The sequence below is a fragment of the Garra rufa genome, chromosome 13 (assembly GCF_049309525.1).
Source record: "Garra rufa chromosome 13, GarRuf1.0, whole genome shotgun sequence".
NCBI classification, from domain to species: Eukaryota; Metazoa; Chordata; class Actinopteri; order Cypriniformes; family Cyprinidae; genus Garra; species Garra rufa.
In genome coordinates, this window is record NC_133373.1 from 14773582 (window position 1) to 14790087 (window position 16506).

The 16506-nt window shown below is 38.9% G+C and overlaps 2 protein-coding genes across 3 annotated transcripts; one reads left to right on the forward strand and one right to left on the reverse strand.

Moving 5' to 3' along the window:
• Positions 1 to 3065: 3065 nt before the first annotated feature.
• Positions 3066 to 4003, reverse strand: saysd1 (SAYSVFN motif domain containing 1). Its single transcript, XM_073816702.1, has 2 exons — positions 3729 to 4003; positions 3066 to 3619 (listed from the first exon to the last, which is right to left on the reverse strand). Exons 1-2 carry the CDS (start codon positions 3909 to 3911, stop codon positions 3302 to 3304), a joined length of 501 nt encoding a protein of 166 aa, XP_073672803.1. The 5' UTR covers positions 3912 to 4003; the 3' UTR covers positions 3066 to 3301.
• Positions 4004 to 4503: 500 nt separating this feature from the next.
• On the forward strand, positions 4504 to 11094 carry grcc10 (gene rich cluster, C10 gene). 2 transcript variants are annotated; one of them, XM_073816703.1, is made up of 4 exons: positions 4504 to 4597; positions 5442 to 5532; positions 5624 to 5800; positions 10518 to 11094. In XM_073816703.1, the coding sequence occupies exons 2-4, from the start codon at positions 5481 to 5483 to the stop codon at positions 10655 to 10657; spliced, it is 369 nt and encodes a 122-aa protein (XP_073672804.1). In that variant the 5' UTR covers positions 4504 to 4597; positions 5442 to 5480; the 3' UTR covers positions 10658 to 11094. The 2 variants fall into 2 exon arrangements, with proteins under 2 accessions (XP_073672804.1, XP_073672805.1); XM_073816704.1 differs by lacking the exon at positions 4504 to 4597 and adding an exon at positions 4764 to 4812.
• The last annotated feature ends 5412 nt before the right edge of the window (positions 11095 to 16506 follow it).

Sequence of the window (16506 nt, forward strand, 5' to 3'; positions counted from 1 at the left end):
TCTTTTTAAAGTAATAGTTCACCAAAATGCTGTAAAGATATGAGTGAGGTCTCTGCAGAGCAAAAGAGGGCTTTTCTGAATTTCTGGGTGTTTTCAAAGCGCAGGGTGTTTCTAAATCATGCAATCAAAATGATGTCCCTCACCTAACCCCACCCCTAAACATACGTCACTATGACGTCAACAAATCAGGTAACATGGTCTAAAAACGCCCCGATCTGGTAACTCCCATTCCTTTTCTGCAGAGACCTATACTTGAAAGATATACGTGACCCTGCCTGGACCACAAAACCAGTACCACAGGTATATTTGTAGTAATAACCAAAAATACATTGTCTGGGTCAAAATTATCAAATGTTGCCAAAAATCATTAGGATATTAAGTAAAGATCATGTTCCATTAAGACATGTTTGTACATTTCCTGACGTAAATATATCAAAACTTAATTTTTGATTAGTAATTTGCATTGCTAAGACAACTTTAGAGGTATTTTTCTCAATATTTAGATTTTTTTTGCACCCTCAGATTCCAGACTTTCAAATAGTTGCATCTCTGCAAATATTGTCCTATCCTAACAAATCATACATCAATGGAAATCTTATTCAGTTTCAGATGATGTATAATTCTCAATAAAAAAAAAAAAAAAATACCCTTATGACTGGTTTTGTGGCCCAGGGTCACATAATATCTGTTTGGAGGTGAACGATTTTAAAACCTACTTAAATTCATCATGAAATTTGTAAAGAAAAAAAAAATGGAGTTTATATATCACAATTTTGACCATTTGTCTTTGCTATTTTGAGGAAAAATAGAATTGTAAGATTCTGACTTTTACTTTAGACTTTTAAGATGCATCTTTTTCTCCGAATTCTTAGTTTATATCTCACTTGTGACTTTTTATCTCTGTTATGACTTTTTTTTTATGTCAATTTAAACAATAAAAGTCATAGTAATTGTACTAATATGTATAAATGTATACTGTAATATTATGTAATTTTATTTTACTTAAGAGGCATTTCAGCAAAACTATTAGTGCTCCCAAAAAGTATGTACAATTTGTCATTCTACTAAGGAAGGCTATAGAGTGTTTTCACAACGTATCATCTGTCGGCCATATTAGCGGCACAAAACATTTTGCTGATTATCGCTGCTGAAAATGATCAATTATTGTCATGTTTGGGGCTGCACCACTCTGTCGGATCGGGAAAACATTTGGAGAACTAAAGACTGCCAAAAGCTATAACAGATCAATAGAAGACTGAAAGGCATTTGCGGTTGGCCAAACTAAACCAGGATTTCCAGGGCAAGAATCGTGTCAACTTTCGTGTTTGTTCTTATCATTTCTGGTCAGGTAGGTGAAATATCAAGCTAATATCTTAAATAATACTGCTCGTACGTATCTTTACCACCTATTAACTTTAGTTTGTTAAAATATGGCACCCTTTCTTGCTTACTAAGTCATTCTCTATATGATTTAGCAGCTTCCACGCATTTTTTCCCATGGTTTAGACGGCATAAATTAGCAGAACAACGTCTTTGTTTACATCCAAGTATCACCAATATGGCCGTGCATCTGGATAAATGACCAAACCTTTATGTAAGTGCAAACCCTCTATACTATACAGTGGTGTGAAAAAGTGTTGGCCCCCTTCCTGTTTTTTTTTTTTTTTGCATGTTTGTCACACTGTGATGTTTCAGATCATCAAACAAATTTAAATATTAATCAAAGATAACACAAGTAAACACAACATGCAGTTTTTAAATGAAGGGTTTTTTTATGTAGGGAAAACAAAATCCAAACCCACATGGCCCTGTGTGAAAAAGTGTTTTTCATGGAGCATGGAACAGTGGTGAACCTTCCCAGGAGTGGCCAGCTGACCAAAATTACCCCAAGAGCGCAGCCACGATTCATCCAAGAGGTCACAAAAGACCCCACAACAACATCTAAAGAACTGCAGGCCTCTCTTGCCTCAGTTAAGGTCCACCATAAGAAAGAGACCGGGCAAAAATGGCCTCCGAGACGAAAATTGCTGCTGAGCAAAAAGAACATAAAGGCTCATCTCAGTTTTGCCAGAAAACAACTTGATGATCCCCAAGACTTTTGGGAAAATACTCTGTGGACTGACAAGACAAAAGTTGAACTTTTTGGGAGGTGTGTGTCCCATTACATCTGGCGTAAAAGTAACACAGCATTTCAGAAAAAGAACATCATACCAACAGTAAAATATGGTGGTAGTGTGATGGTCTGGGGCTGTTTTGCTGCTTCTGGACCTGGAAGACTTGCTGTGATAAATGCAACCATGAATTCTGCTGTCTACCAAAAAATCCTGAAGGACAATGTCCGGCCATCTGATCGTGACCTCAAGTTGAAGCGAACTTGGGTTCTGCAGCAGGACAATGATCCAAAACACACCAGCAAATCCACCTCTGAATGGCTGAAGAAAAACAAAATGAAGACTTTGGAGTGGCCTAGGCAAAGTCCTGACCTGAATCCTATTGAGATGCTGTGGCATGACCTTAAAAAGGCGGTTCATGCTCGAAAACCCTCCAATGTGACTGAATTACAACAATTCTGCCAAGATGAGTGGGCCAAAATTCCTGCACAGTGCTGTAACAGACTCATTGCAAGTTATCGCAAACGCTTGATTGCAGTTGATGCTGCTAAGGGTGGCCCAACCAGTTATTAAGTTTAGGGGGCAAACACTTTTTCCACACAGGGCCATGTGGGTTTGGATTTTGTTTTCCCTTCATAATAATAATTTAAAAAAAAAATATTCATAAACTGCATGTTTTGTTTACTTTCGTTATCTTTGATTAATATTTAAATTTGTTTGATGATCTGAAACATTAAAGTGTGACAAACATCAGGACAAAAAAATCAGGAAGGGGGCCAACACTTTTTTACACCACTGTAAGTGTAGGCCTATTTGTGAATTCTGACAAATTACTAAAATGAATTAAGTCAAAGAGCATAACATACATCTCAATACATGCAGTCACATGCAACTATGATTCCTATAGCTTGAGTGTTGACAAAAAATATGTAAGATATTCTCAGTTGTTGGATATATGATGGGATTAAACTGTAATTTATTTATTCAAACTTAGAAGGAGGTGTATATCTCTATATATATATTAATAAAATAAAGCAATTTATTTTATATCAATACAAGTAAATCATTCAAGAACTAAGATACATTAATATAATGCAAACAAGTTTCCCAAGTGCACTTTACAGATCTACATTTAGACAGTTTTCCTTATTGTCAGATAGTTGAGAAGTTTGCTTCCTTTCAGACACTGTTCATCTATTGGCCACTGGCCTGTATCCCATCTCTCCTTCCAGCTGTTCAGCTGTTAAAGTTCCCAGGATGGGTTGACAGTCTGGATTAAACACAGAGTATGCGCTCATTTCTCCAGGTTGTCGGGCTCTTGGGCTCCGAAGGCCCTCGTAGAGCCAGTAGAATAACGATATAACAAAAAATGGCAGGCCAAACTCAAGTTCTGAAAAAAGCCCTAGCAGCACAAGCCACAGCAGCACTTTCAGCAGGGTCAGATGAGTAAGGGTCACACTCTGAAGCCAACGACCACATGTAGTATTCAGCAAAGGATTACTGTGATCCTAAAATGACAGGAAAATATTAGGTTTAGACAAAAAAAAAGTCATGGTTTGTTTGCAGTTTTAAGTACCATTTTGTTACTTTCAATGTTTTTTAAAGTAGTGACCATACCTCTGTGTGTGGACTCTGAGGGCAGGTTTTCAGAACAGGGTTTTGTTCTGGTTTGTCAGTACACACTGCTGGAGAATCATCGCTCATTGCTTTCGTTTCACTCTGAATCACACGATCAGCAGGTTTCTTAGCTTCAGTCTCGGCTTTCTTTCGGGCTCTGAACTCAGCCAGCTTACGCTCCATATTTCATACCTGAAAACTGTAATTACAAGAAAAATATATTAATTAATCTGCGTTGAAATCGCTGCTACGTTCACGTGTCAATATTTACCAGACTTCCGTATTAGTTTTGCACTGCACTAGTCGGCAAATGCCTCTGTTTGACATTAATTGCACTAAAAGTGAGTTTCCTCAAGGCGGCGCTTGGTGGCTCAAAAGCCAAATCCTTCATTGAGCTACATTCAAATTACATGACGTTTTCTGTCTAAGTGAAAACAATATCACATAAAACTTTAAACTGTATTATTTCCAATGCATAATACGTGACATAAATTAAATAGCAAGTGCACAGCAGCGCATGATGTAGTAATCGCAAACAACTGTTATTGGTCCATAGCGCTTAGAAAAGTAACAGTACAGGACACACGCCATCTGTTTCAGCAAAGTAGCGGATAATTACTTGAACACTTGACTACAAATAGCATAGAGTTAAATAAGAAAAGTATTATTTAGACCAATCATTGATTAATGATTCACCATCCTTACCGCAAAGCCTCGCCCATTTTATGACTGGATAGTTTCATTGCCGTTCTATCTTATTTCTATGGAGGTTGTTGTTGCACACGGACACTTTTATGGCTGTACCCACCGGAAGTGTGCGGGCGTCCGCGTCACAGAAGAGGTTGTGATTAGGTACTGTCATCAACGATGTAAGTACATAGGAATGCTTAAAATATTACTTTGGTGTATAATATTAATATATTTGCATTTGAAAATTAGAGAGAATGATCAATCAGTGGTTTGCGTTAAGCGGAACTAACGTTCAATTGGTAAATGACAGATGATCTCAGCATAGCCCCCATCTTCATAACAACAGCAACAACGCATACTATCAATATTACACATGTCTAATAACTTATATAAGGTAAGGGTGCATGCAAGCAATCTGTGCAGCTATTTATTCAGTATTTTTAAATATTGTATTGGGTATTGCGTTTTTACCCATACCATTCAGAAGTGTTGATGTAACGTTACTCGGGTTTTTCTTATTTCGGTTTTAAAATTGACCAGATTTCTGAGATTAAAACTATGAATATTTCTTATTTCAGTTCTCGAAATATTGAAATCTGTTGTTATTTATCTTTTAATTATTAAAAAAGGGGACTACATTGTTAATGTAGGCTTCATATACCATTTATTAATTAGTCATTGATTACAAAATCACAATTTAAAAAAAAAACAGTAAACATGTCAAAACATTATGTTATAACACTTTTTGACTTTACAAAAACATGTTACAAAGGTAAAACAAATATGATAACATGATTATTACATGATCCTTACTGTCTCTAATTAGGCTTATTATTTTGCTTTTTAAGCTAATTTTGAGCATAAAGTGTGTGATTTTTTTTTTGTTTGGTAGTTTAGTTTATTTTTTTATTCCTCGGTGTGCATGCGTGTGTGGAAATTACTAGTATGTTGTGTTTTGTGAACTTTTTCTAAACTTTTAGTGAAATTCAGAGAGTGTTTAATTCCACAAAAATACCTTTTCAGATATCAATATAGTGAATCTCCCCTGTGGAGTGAGCCAGCATGGCCTCTGCCCCAGCACAGCAGCCCACGCTCACTGTAGAGCAGGCGAGAGGTAAGACCTCAGTCCCTAAATCATAAGCGGAGGAGTCATAGCTTGACTAAACTCAGCCAGACTTGTTGTCCTGTTGTCCCGTCCATTGCAGTTGTTCTCAGTGAGGTGATCCAGGCTTTCTCCGTGCCTGAGAACGCAGCCCGCATGGAGGAAGCGAGAGAAAGTGCCTGCAACGACATGGGCAAGATGCTGCAGCTTGTGCTTCCTGTGGCCACTCAGATCCAACAGGAGGTCATCAAAGCATACGGCTTCAACAATGAAGGAGAAGGTGAGAATAGATGTGCAAACGCAAATAAAATGGTGTTAATTTAAGGGGAGACACTTCATGCAAAAACACAGTTTTTTCATGAAACTGTCAAGTTTGAGATTTTGGGCTTTTTGGTGTTCCATAAAGTATTTTTTTATTTTAGACTAGTGGAAAGGAAACACCCAAAAGACACTGTTAAAGGTGCCATAGAATGCATTGATACAATTGTTCTCTGATATCTACATAGAAGGTATATGGCTTATTTGGAAGGTTCCTGAATAATAAATGAGCTCTACTCTGATTGGCTGGCGCACAGAGCGGCTCGCTCTCACACAGCAAGAAGGAAACACATGGAGGAAAATATATATTTAATCACGGAGCTCAAGCTGGCACTGAAACTGCCGTTTTGAATACACAATAACTTTTTAGATTCATTGTTGAGATCGGCGATCACACGTGCTCTGTGTAACGTTAGGCTCCGATCAGACAGAACACGTTTTTTGCAGTGAGAGGCGCCTTTTTTGAATTGTTTTCTGTTGGCAGTGAGCGTTTTGCGCGCTGCTTATGCGCCTCGGGCGCCTTGCGTTTTAGCCTCCTATGCGCCACGCGTTTTTGCGGGAACGCTCTGAGCACCTGAAGTAAAAAAAAAAAAAAAGCAACTCTGAGCGGGAAAACGCCCGACGTTTTTTTCCATTGTCCAATCGAATGAATGGAGAGTTCTGTTGTGGTGACGAAAGTTTACCATTGCTTAGAAAGTCCGGAGCCTGCAATAACGGCGGAGAAACTTTTGGTGTCTGTCGCGGGTAACCTGGAGCTGTATTTTTTTAAGGTTTCTGCTAATATGACAGTTTACTTAACAGCAAAAACCAAAGATTTTAGAGCGCTCGCACTATAATCCTTTGATTTGACTGACAGGACAGCTGTTTTGGTCATTGCCTAGCAACATAAAAAAATGCAGCACACTGCTCTTTTTTTAAAAGTCACCAAAAAAGGCAGTGTGATGCGCCACGCATTTTCAGACATAAAAAACGCGTTCGGTGTGATTGGGGCCTTATAGAGTCTGGGAACGTGACGTCAGCAACGCAATGCATGTTGGGAAATTAGGTAACGGAGCTGCGGTGGACACTGTGTTGGATTGTGATCGTGAAGCTTTAGTCTACTTTATTCTGCACAAATAATAATTTTTGGTGAACTCTTGTTGTGTTGTTAATTGCCACAATCGCACTCACGACCGGCATGTACGCAGACTGTCAAATGTTCCTTTTTCAGCTTTCCAGCTTGGACAAATCACCTTGGATCCCAAGTGTCCGAGTTAACAAAACGACGTCGCACGGTGTGGGTAGAAACAGTTAGACGGAAAAGCATTAGTTGACTAATATGTGCCCCAGCGTTGTTATGAAACCATAAAGTAAGAAATTAATGCTGTCAAATCAGTTGCTCTCAAGGAATGTCATCCAACATAAACTTTTCTGTGTAAATATGTTCATGTATTGTGTGTATTTATATGTGTATATATTATGTATATATACACATGTACATATATAAAATGTAAATTATTTATATATATATACACTAACATTTGAAGTGGATCGAAAGCTTTCATCAAAGTTGTCATAAAACATAAAATCATGTCTTAGGACAACTTGATCCACTTCGAATGTTGACTACTAATATACACTGTAGATATAGATATAACACATATATGTGTACTTATACTATACATATACATACACAATGTTTTACAGCCTTCAGTTATGCCGCGTTCCAGGCAACCCGTGTTTTTCCAACCTTCTACCGGTGAAAGTGCACTGGAGCGGCAGTCAAACCGTGACTTCCCATCTGTGAACTCGTACTAGATCATTTCCGAGCTCTGATATCACATGCGGTGCGGTTTATGCAAGTGGTACATGGTGGAAAAACAGACTTTTGGACAATATAACATTGCATTCAAATTAATAATAATATAATAATGATAAATGCGCTACAATGTCCTGATTTACGGGCTTTAAAACCTGCCTGGAACGCAGCATTAAACATGCATTAGCTGTTTTGCATATTGTATACCACGTTGCAGCAATAAATTGAAAAAACACGAACATTTCTGTATCCCTTTATTTGTGTATAACACACTGAAGTAAATGTGTACAGTTCACAGTAACATAAGGATCAACAAAATTGAAAAGTTCAGTTCCACTACTACTATAGTGCAAACACAACAGGTGAAAGATGTAACAGTGCTGTAAACTTCAAGTATCAAGAACACAGGTAACAATGCAGTAGGTAAAAAGGCAAATAACACCACAAACAAGGTAGGAAAACACCATCTGGGAACGTTACGTGCGGTAACTCATTTAGATCGTCCACCACTCTTTATGCTCGTAAGGATCGAGCCGTTGATTATTTTTAGTTTTTCTAAATGCCTCAGCTTTGACACTTCATTAAGCTTTTTTCGGTATGGAAGATTTAGCTTTTCCTTGGATCGGTGCATTGTTTTTTTTCTTTTTAATATTACTATCTTGTAATACTGGCGGCTGACGACGTTACCTAAAACATGGCGGCGACTACCCATAATTCAATGCGCAGTGACGTAGTTTGCCAAGCTCTGTACTGCAGCGGCAGTACTTAGCACATTTGACAAGTTTAGATGCTGTCAGCGGTGATCAGGATCTGTAAATCATTCGCCATCGTCCGTGCAGTCATCTCTCCTTACTCTGTTTATGTGTTAAGTGAAATCTTATGTGCTGCAATGTAACAGACTAGCGCTAGCAAGAAGCTAACCGTGTTCCTTTAGTGTCTCGCCTTTTTTTTATTAGAAGGTCTTATTTGTTTTCCGTGCCTTTTTGAGTACAAACACCAACTCATCCCTGCACAACCTGGAACATAACATTTATTCCCGTTATCTGCAATTTAGATATTGTCCTCGCTTTGTTTTTCATAATAGCCTATCTGCAGAACTTCTGATGACTGGGCTGTGCAAATGTTGGGGGCGTAACTATTAACGATCACGACTCTTACGTAACAGTCGCTGTTATGTTAGAATTTACCTATTTTTCAGTGGTCTTTTGCAAACACCAGATTTATATAAGGAGGAGGAAACAATGGTGTTTAAGACTCACTGTATGTCATGTTCATGTACAAAACTGTTATTATTCAACTATGCCAAGGTAAATGCGGTTTTCCATTCTATGGCATCTTTTAAGTGTTTCCTTTATAGCACTTTATCTATTTGTGTCAATAGATTTCAATTACAATACATATTTTTAAAGAGTGTTTTCTGAAAATGAATTTTCTTCTACACTGAGCCATAAATCTCTACTTTAGTAACACTTACACACACCAAACTTTACATTTGTATTCCTGTCTATATTTCTGAAGGTTTTTACGGAGGGATTTGTTCATATATAATTTGCTTGATTTTATACAACATTTTAGCCTGGCTAACGCCAGACCACGTTATGACTTCGTCATGATTCGTGGTCTGGGAACCACATGTTCATTTTCTCATATTTGAGGCGTGGTTTACGAATGCCCAGAGCCGTTTATTGGGCGCTACGAATGTCTACCAAATGTGCCTGTGCGTAGCTCATAGCCAATCGTTTCAATCGTGCCGGATGACGTATACAGAGCGATGGTTTAACGCCAAAAGTTGCTCTTTTTTTCAATATAAACTTGCGTTCTAAACTACTTAGAACACTATCTAAGGGGCCGTTCATATGTCGCGTCTTTTGCGAGCTAAAGTTCGTTATTTCAAATGTAGACACGCGGTATGCGCACGCATAATGGAAGCGACGCGGTTGCGACACGCTCGCGTTTTCAATGCGCAAGCTACAGAGCGGTTTGGAAAGGAGAAAGCGACGCGCCTAGCTTTTTCCACGCGTTTTTAGGCACGACATGTGAACGGCTGCATCGAATGTTAACTTGCTGCCATGCTGGATCCATAGTTATAAACAAACTGCTTCGGTGAGTCGCATAGAAGGCGTCATCGTCTTGCTGCTCCCTCCCCGTTCTGTGATTGGTTCCCTATCTGAGGTGAAAATTTGGTCCATGGTTTCCATGCTACCTTCCAGCGTGAATAAAATCGCGCTGCGCGGAAGGCAGCATGGGGACACCCAGGCTAACAACATTTTATCTTTACCCAAAAATGGTAAAAAAAAATACATTGTTTTCTGTCTGTTCTAAGTTTTTTCTGAATTATGGAATGACAAAATGAGATTTCAAACCCGTAAGAACTTTTTCATCTCCAGAACAAAAATTAAGACGTTTTTAATGAAATCCGAGAGCTCTCTGACTGTCCATAGACAGCAAGGGTTCTACCACGGTAAAGGCACAGAACAATGTTAAAATAGTCCATGTGACATCAGTGGATCAACCATAATTTTATGAGACTACAAAAATTCTTTTTTGTGCACAAAGATACAAAAATAGCCACTTTATTCATCAATTTCTTCTTTTCCGTGTCAGTCTTCAACGCACCATGGTGCTCTCAATAATGGTGGCGGACTGTCCCGGGAGAGAAGAAATCCTTGAATAAAATTATTATTTTTGTTTTCTTTGCACACAAAAAGTATGAAGAATGTGGTAGTTGCGTTGCTGTCTATGCAAGGTCAGAAAACTCATTTCTGTTCCGAAGATGCACAAAGGTCTTACGGCTTTGGAAGGACATTATGGTGAGTAATTAATGAGAGAAATGTCATTTTTGGGTGAACTATCCTTTTACCTGCTGCATCTTGCCTTTCAGGTGTTCTCAGATTTGCCCGGCTGGTGAAGATGTATGAAACTCAGGACCCAGAGATCGCAGCCATGTCAGTAAAACTCAAGAGTCTCCTACTGCCACCTCTCTCCACCCCTCCTATCGGCAGTGGCATCCCGACTTCATAGAACAGTGCAAACTCCCAGTTCATCAAGTTCAAAACTGTTTAAACTCTTACAAAACACATTCAGATCCCTTTTTAGTCAGTTTTAACATTTCCTAAAACTACAAATTGCTCAGACCACAGAAAAATGTTTGAATAAAAAGTAAACAAGTTATTGGTGAACTTATACATTCCTATTTTCTTTCAGTGGAATTAGTATTCAAACCATCATCTTTCTCGCATATTTATTTTTTTGTATTCATATTCATTTTGCCAATGTTGAATGTGCATATTTATCAAGCGTAACACTAATTTGTTGATGCCTTTTGAAGGTCTTGTTTTGAAGCTTTTTATACGGTTCGTATTGATAATTGTCTCATTTGCCCATGTGATCGTAAATGACAACCTGTGACTTTGTTCTTGTAATCATTACTGTTTGCGAAACTTATTAGTATTGATCCAATAAAGTCTTTTTTTTTAATTAATGTAAGTGTTTCTTATCATGAAATGATTGTGTTTCTCTCAGTATTTTAGTTTCCTTCGTCTTAGTCAACCAAAACATACAAATAGCATTAATTTATTTCCTGTATTCAGAGTTTTTTTGCATAACAGTGGACACAGCTCATCCTCTCCAATACTGTGGTAGTATTTTAACACATCAGTCAAATACAGCTAACAAAGATATATTCCAAGAATGTTCCTATTAAATTCAAATTCAAAGCATCAAGTATTTCTTTTTGAATGATAACATTCTATTTTATCATTTTGCAAACACATTTGTGACCCTGGACCACAAAACCAGTCATAAGTAGCATAACAGCATGAGTTGCCAAATGCCAATATCCATTGGAAAATGATGCTCGCATAGGAACTGAAAAAAGGTTGTACAAGAGTTACATAAATGGGGGATTATAGTTCCTTGCTCTACCCCCATGTAGCCAGTCAGAAATGCAGTTTCTACAAAGGTACACCCCATGGTGGCTAACCCAGCAAATTGTGAAAGGAAAGGACCTGAAACTGTTTTGAAAGCTCACGTGAAGGGGGTTTTAAAGTACATTTTAAGAAAGCACAGTCAACACAACCCAAAGTAACCTATCTTGGTCAGATCATCGGAGTTCATTGCCGACAAATCACTCCAGAAACAATTATGGCCATTGTCGAACTGCCAAAACTAAACACTGTCACTGGTCTAAGGCAAGTAATGGGCTCCCAGTATGTGTCTGAATATACTGAACTGTCTAAGCCTCTTACAGAATCTTTGAAAGGAGGAAAACCGGGATCAGAGCTCATCGAATGGATGGAAAAGATGGAGAATGCGTTTGTGAGTAACAGAGACTAGATTCCTGTCCAGCTTTACAACATGCCGATGCCAGCCGGCTATTTCATCTGTGGACCAGGGTGGGGAGTAAGTCCTGCTCAGCTGCCCTGGGCCAACAAGTTCCCGGGAGACCATCTTATGGAATGGTGGGATATAATTCGTCCCTGATCTCCATGTCAGTGGCAGGACAGCATCCTTGTTCCTGATCTGTGCCTCTGCAGGTTGGGCTGTCAAGACCAAGGAGGAAATGTAGCCCATCAGAAGGTGGTATTGCATACCAGACACCAGATTCTCTGTGGACAAACACACACTTAGAGGCAAGCTAAGTGGGAAGCCACACTTTTAAGCAAAAACTCTGAGATAAATTGACTCTGATAATGCTGTCAACCCTGCCTCATTGCTACCAGATGTGGGAACTGCGCACAACTGTCTACAGTTGATTGAAAATGACACAAACAGCCCCCTTGATACTGAACCACAAACGTTGAACAGGCTGGGCTTTTGTGAATGAACATGGTGAAACTGTTGACTGTGGTTCTCCATGTGTACATGGACAGCAGATATTCATACAAAGATTTTGGATCTGTGTGGAAGTGCAGGTTCATTGAACTCATGGAGGCGTGAGCTCTTTTTCCTGCCGCAGGAGCGGTTATTAAAATCATGGGGCATTCCAAGGACGATTCACCAGAATCTAAGGGAAATCAAGCTGCAGACACTACTGCTGCCAGGGGGGCTGCGGAAACTAACTGAAAAACTTGTGAGTGTAATGTCTCTCTCTCTCTAAAGGAGGAGGACATTTTAACTATATGCAGTCAATGATGCAGATGTAATTGAACAATGGATTTAATTGTGTGCACAAAAGATCTAATGAGCAGGTTTAATGAGCAGTTTGTGTGTCCTTCTTCCTATACTAAATGAATGTCTTTGTATCATGGTTTGGCACATGCAGGCCCTGAGAAGTTACATGCAATGATTTCAAAATCGTGGTGGTGGCCAAAAATTTTAAATTCTTGTGTGCCTTCAAAGAAAAAAATTCCTTTGGGACAAGCTCCACGCCCTCAGGGTCTGTGTACACACCTGCAAATTGATTTCATAGGCCCTCTGCCTTCTAGTGGAGGGTTCTCATGTATCTTAATGATTTTTAGGATATGTTTTCTTGATGGTTGGAGGTGTTTCTGCTGAGAAACTGCACAGCAGATGCAACAGCTATTGTTTTCTGAATGAAATGTTTCTCAGACAGGGGTTGCCTCTGCAAATCGATTCAGACTAGGGCACAAACTCCACTGGGAAAGTCATGAAAAATGTCATGGCCTAGATCAGGGATCACCAAACTTGATCCTGGAGGGCCGGTGTCCTGCAGAGTTTAGCTCCAACTTGCCTCAACACACCTGCCTGGACATTTAAAGTATACCTAGTAACAGATATTGTATTACTATAGGGAGATGAGAGGGTCTGTACTATTTACTATTGGAGAAAGTGTAATGGCTAACTTGGATCATGTGTCCCTTAATAAAATCACATTAAAGGTTGTATCAGCGATTTCAAGCCTGAAACATAAAGTGTCACTTTCAGCTGACCTTTCTTCACGATCCGCTCGCTGCCTGCCCCATAAATTGTCTGTAAAAAAAACGCGTCTCTGTGGTCAGCCTAGGGTCTGAGATATGCCACAAAAACAATCGGCGCTACCAACTCTGTTGAGAAAGTTTCAGGTATCAAAATTATAAATGTCCCTTTGGCAATTCATCTTTTGCTAACTTTAGAGATGTTCTATTAAAGTATGATTTTGCTATGATATTGGCTAAAAAATCAGTTGTTAGAATTGAGCAATTGCATGACTATCCTGAGAAAAATTGCCATAGCACCACCTCAGTGTTTAGAGATTATTCCCAGATAGCACATGTACGTCTGCAAGATGTCTGTTAAAGTTCACTCGATCTGGAAATTATCTGCTGTGTACAAACATCTGGCAGATGTCTGTAATACATTGTAAATCATAAACATCTTAAAGACATCATAGATGTCTATTTGACATCTGATAGGAAACGTCCTATGGACGTATTGCAGATGAGCAAACAATATAAAAAATACGTCTTGCAGATGTAAATGCAGACGTTAAATAGACGTCTCCATGATGTACGTGCTATCAGGGTTGCCAGTAGGAAAACAACCTTGTGTGTGCCCCTAACAATTGATGATTTGATTTGGAAGGACTTTCAACCTTACCATAGGCCTATTTATGTGGCCCAAGTTTCAGATGTGGCTCAATGAGTGGTTTGATAGGAAGTAGTAGTTTCGTCAATTTTTGAGGCCCATTCCGTCAGTACAAGAGATTAGGGATCTGCACTCCAAGCCAACTTTAGGTAAATGTATAACTCACAAGGTAGCACATGATATCGAACCAGACTGGTATCCTGCTGAAAAGTGTAGGCACTGTATCTCGATTCCTGTGTTGCTAAAAATGTCCAATCCACACATTATCCTAAGATAAAACAAGAAGGGCTTATGAGAATTATATTAATGCTTTCTAAATTCTGTTTGGCTTAGGCCAAATGGGTCACCCTTTTTGTCTAACCCTGAGGAGCCTGATTCTTTACCTTTGGCTTGGATGTTTGGTTGGATATTTCGAACATTCTTCAAAATATCTTATTGTGTTCTCGATAAAAGAAAGAAACTCATACAGGTTTGGAACAACTTAAGTTAATTAAAGACCATATCATTCTGAACGAATTCTACGTTTGTTCATAAATGTAGAAGAACCTTGATAGAAGGTTAGCCAAAGTTCTGAGAACATTAGCTAACATGATCTATCTATCTATCTATCTATCTATCTATCTATCTATCTATCTATCTATCTATCTATCTATCTATCTATCTATCTATCTATCTATCTATCTATCTATGCCTCCCCCTAGTGGACGATCGCCTCAAAAGTTGTCAAGTTATTTATTGCAATGACGCTTTATTTGATTGTCTCTCCACCATGGCCCTTTCTGTCTTCATTTCATGTCTTTAAGCAGATGTTTAGCTAACCTGTTTGTGATTTTCTAATGATTCTGAAGACATTTCTTAGCATGTTCGGGTGTACTTGATTAGGGTTAGAGCTAAACTCTGCAGGAACCCTGCTAAAAAAGGTTGGTTTTAGCTGTTCTTTTTTCAGCAGGAAAAGTGTACCTTGTGAGCCAGATTTGAGGATTCCTGATCTAGTGGAAGAATTTGAAAATTAGAAGGCTTGGGCTGAGCATGCTAAAATATGTAATACATGCTTTTGGAGGATGTTTAGGTTTGCTCCTATTATTGTGTATGTATTTGCATGCTTGTTCATTGTTGGTTTTAGTATCTGTTGAAGTCTGCTTGCAGAACCGTAAATCCGACAGAGGAGGAGATGCGTCTACTGAAGTTGACCAACAGCCTGCTTCTTCAGCTGACAACATCGATGCCCTGTTGTGAGTGGAAGGTTGGAGAGCCTCTGCCATGGGGACCGGAATTAATAGGTTCGGGCATGTCCATGATGGGGTGAAGAGACACATGTGACCCGCCAGGGGAGCATGCGTCCCCACTCTGCCTTCCGTAGCGGCCTCACTTGGTAGACCAGACTTGGGGTATTGGACCCCACATTGGTCTAAAATGGGGGATTGAAGGAGTACAATCCAGGATTCACAGCCACTTCCATATATATCCTTTTGAGTGCTTATTGATTAAGTTATTAATCAGTATTCAACCTTTTAGGTTTTAGTGGATTGAATAAAATGATGAATATATGATAGTAGTTAGCCACAGATGTATTCTCTAGCTGGTCTTTTGTGGTCTTATGATATTTTCTTGTTTTTCAGAAGGTTCTCTCCATACACTCTTAAAAATAAAGGTTCCAAAGAGTGTTTTTGCAGTGATGCCATAGAAGAACCATTTTTGGTTCCCCAAAGAACCTTTCAGTGAACAGCTCTTCAAAGAACCATTTTAAAGAACATTTAAAAAATTCAAAGAACCTTTTTAAACTATAAAGACACTTTTCAGCATTTGAAAGGTTACATGGATGTTCAAGGTTCTTCATGGAACCATTGATGCCAATAAAGAACCTTTATTTTTAAGAGTGTCATCAGGGCCTCTCAGCTACATTACCAACTCATAGTTAACAAATATACTTTGTTTTCCATCCCTAGATATTAAAGAATAAAAATCTGAGCCACTCAATCTAGTAGAAATTGTGTATTTTCTATGTGTGTTGGTATCTGTGTTTGCACAACTAGGCTTTAGTGAGGTAAATAACTACTCCCAGGATAAAATGGACATCCTCAGACAACCTGACACTAGAAGTGCTGATATGTCTTTGGTGGGACACTAAAACCAGATTTCGGTTGTCAGATAAATAGTAATCGGTGATATGCTTTCCCTGCTGAAAAAAACAGCTAAAACCAGCCTAGGCTGGTTGGCTGGTCTTAGCTGGTTTAAGCTGGAAGTAGCTGGTTTTAGCTGGTCTCCCAGCCTGGCCAGGCTGGTCAGGCTTGTTTTAGCTGGTGGTTTCCTAGGAAAGTGGCCAAAACCCTTTTAAAATCAGCCTG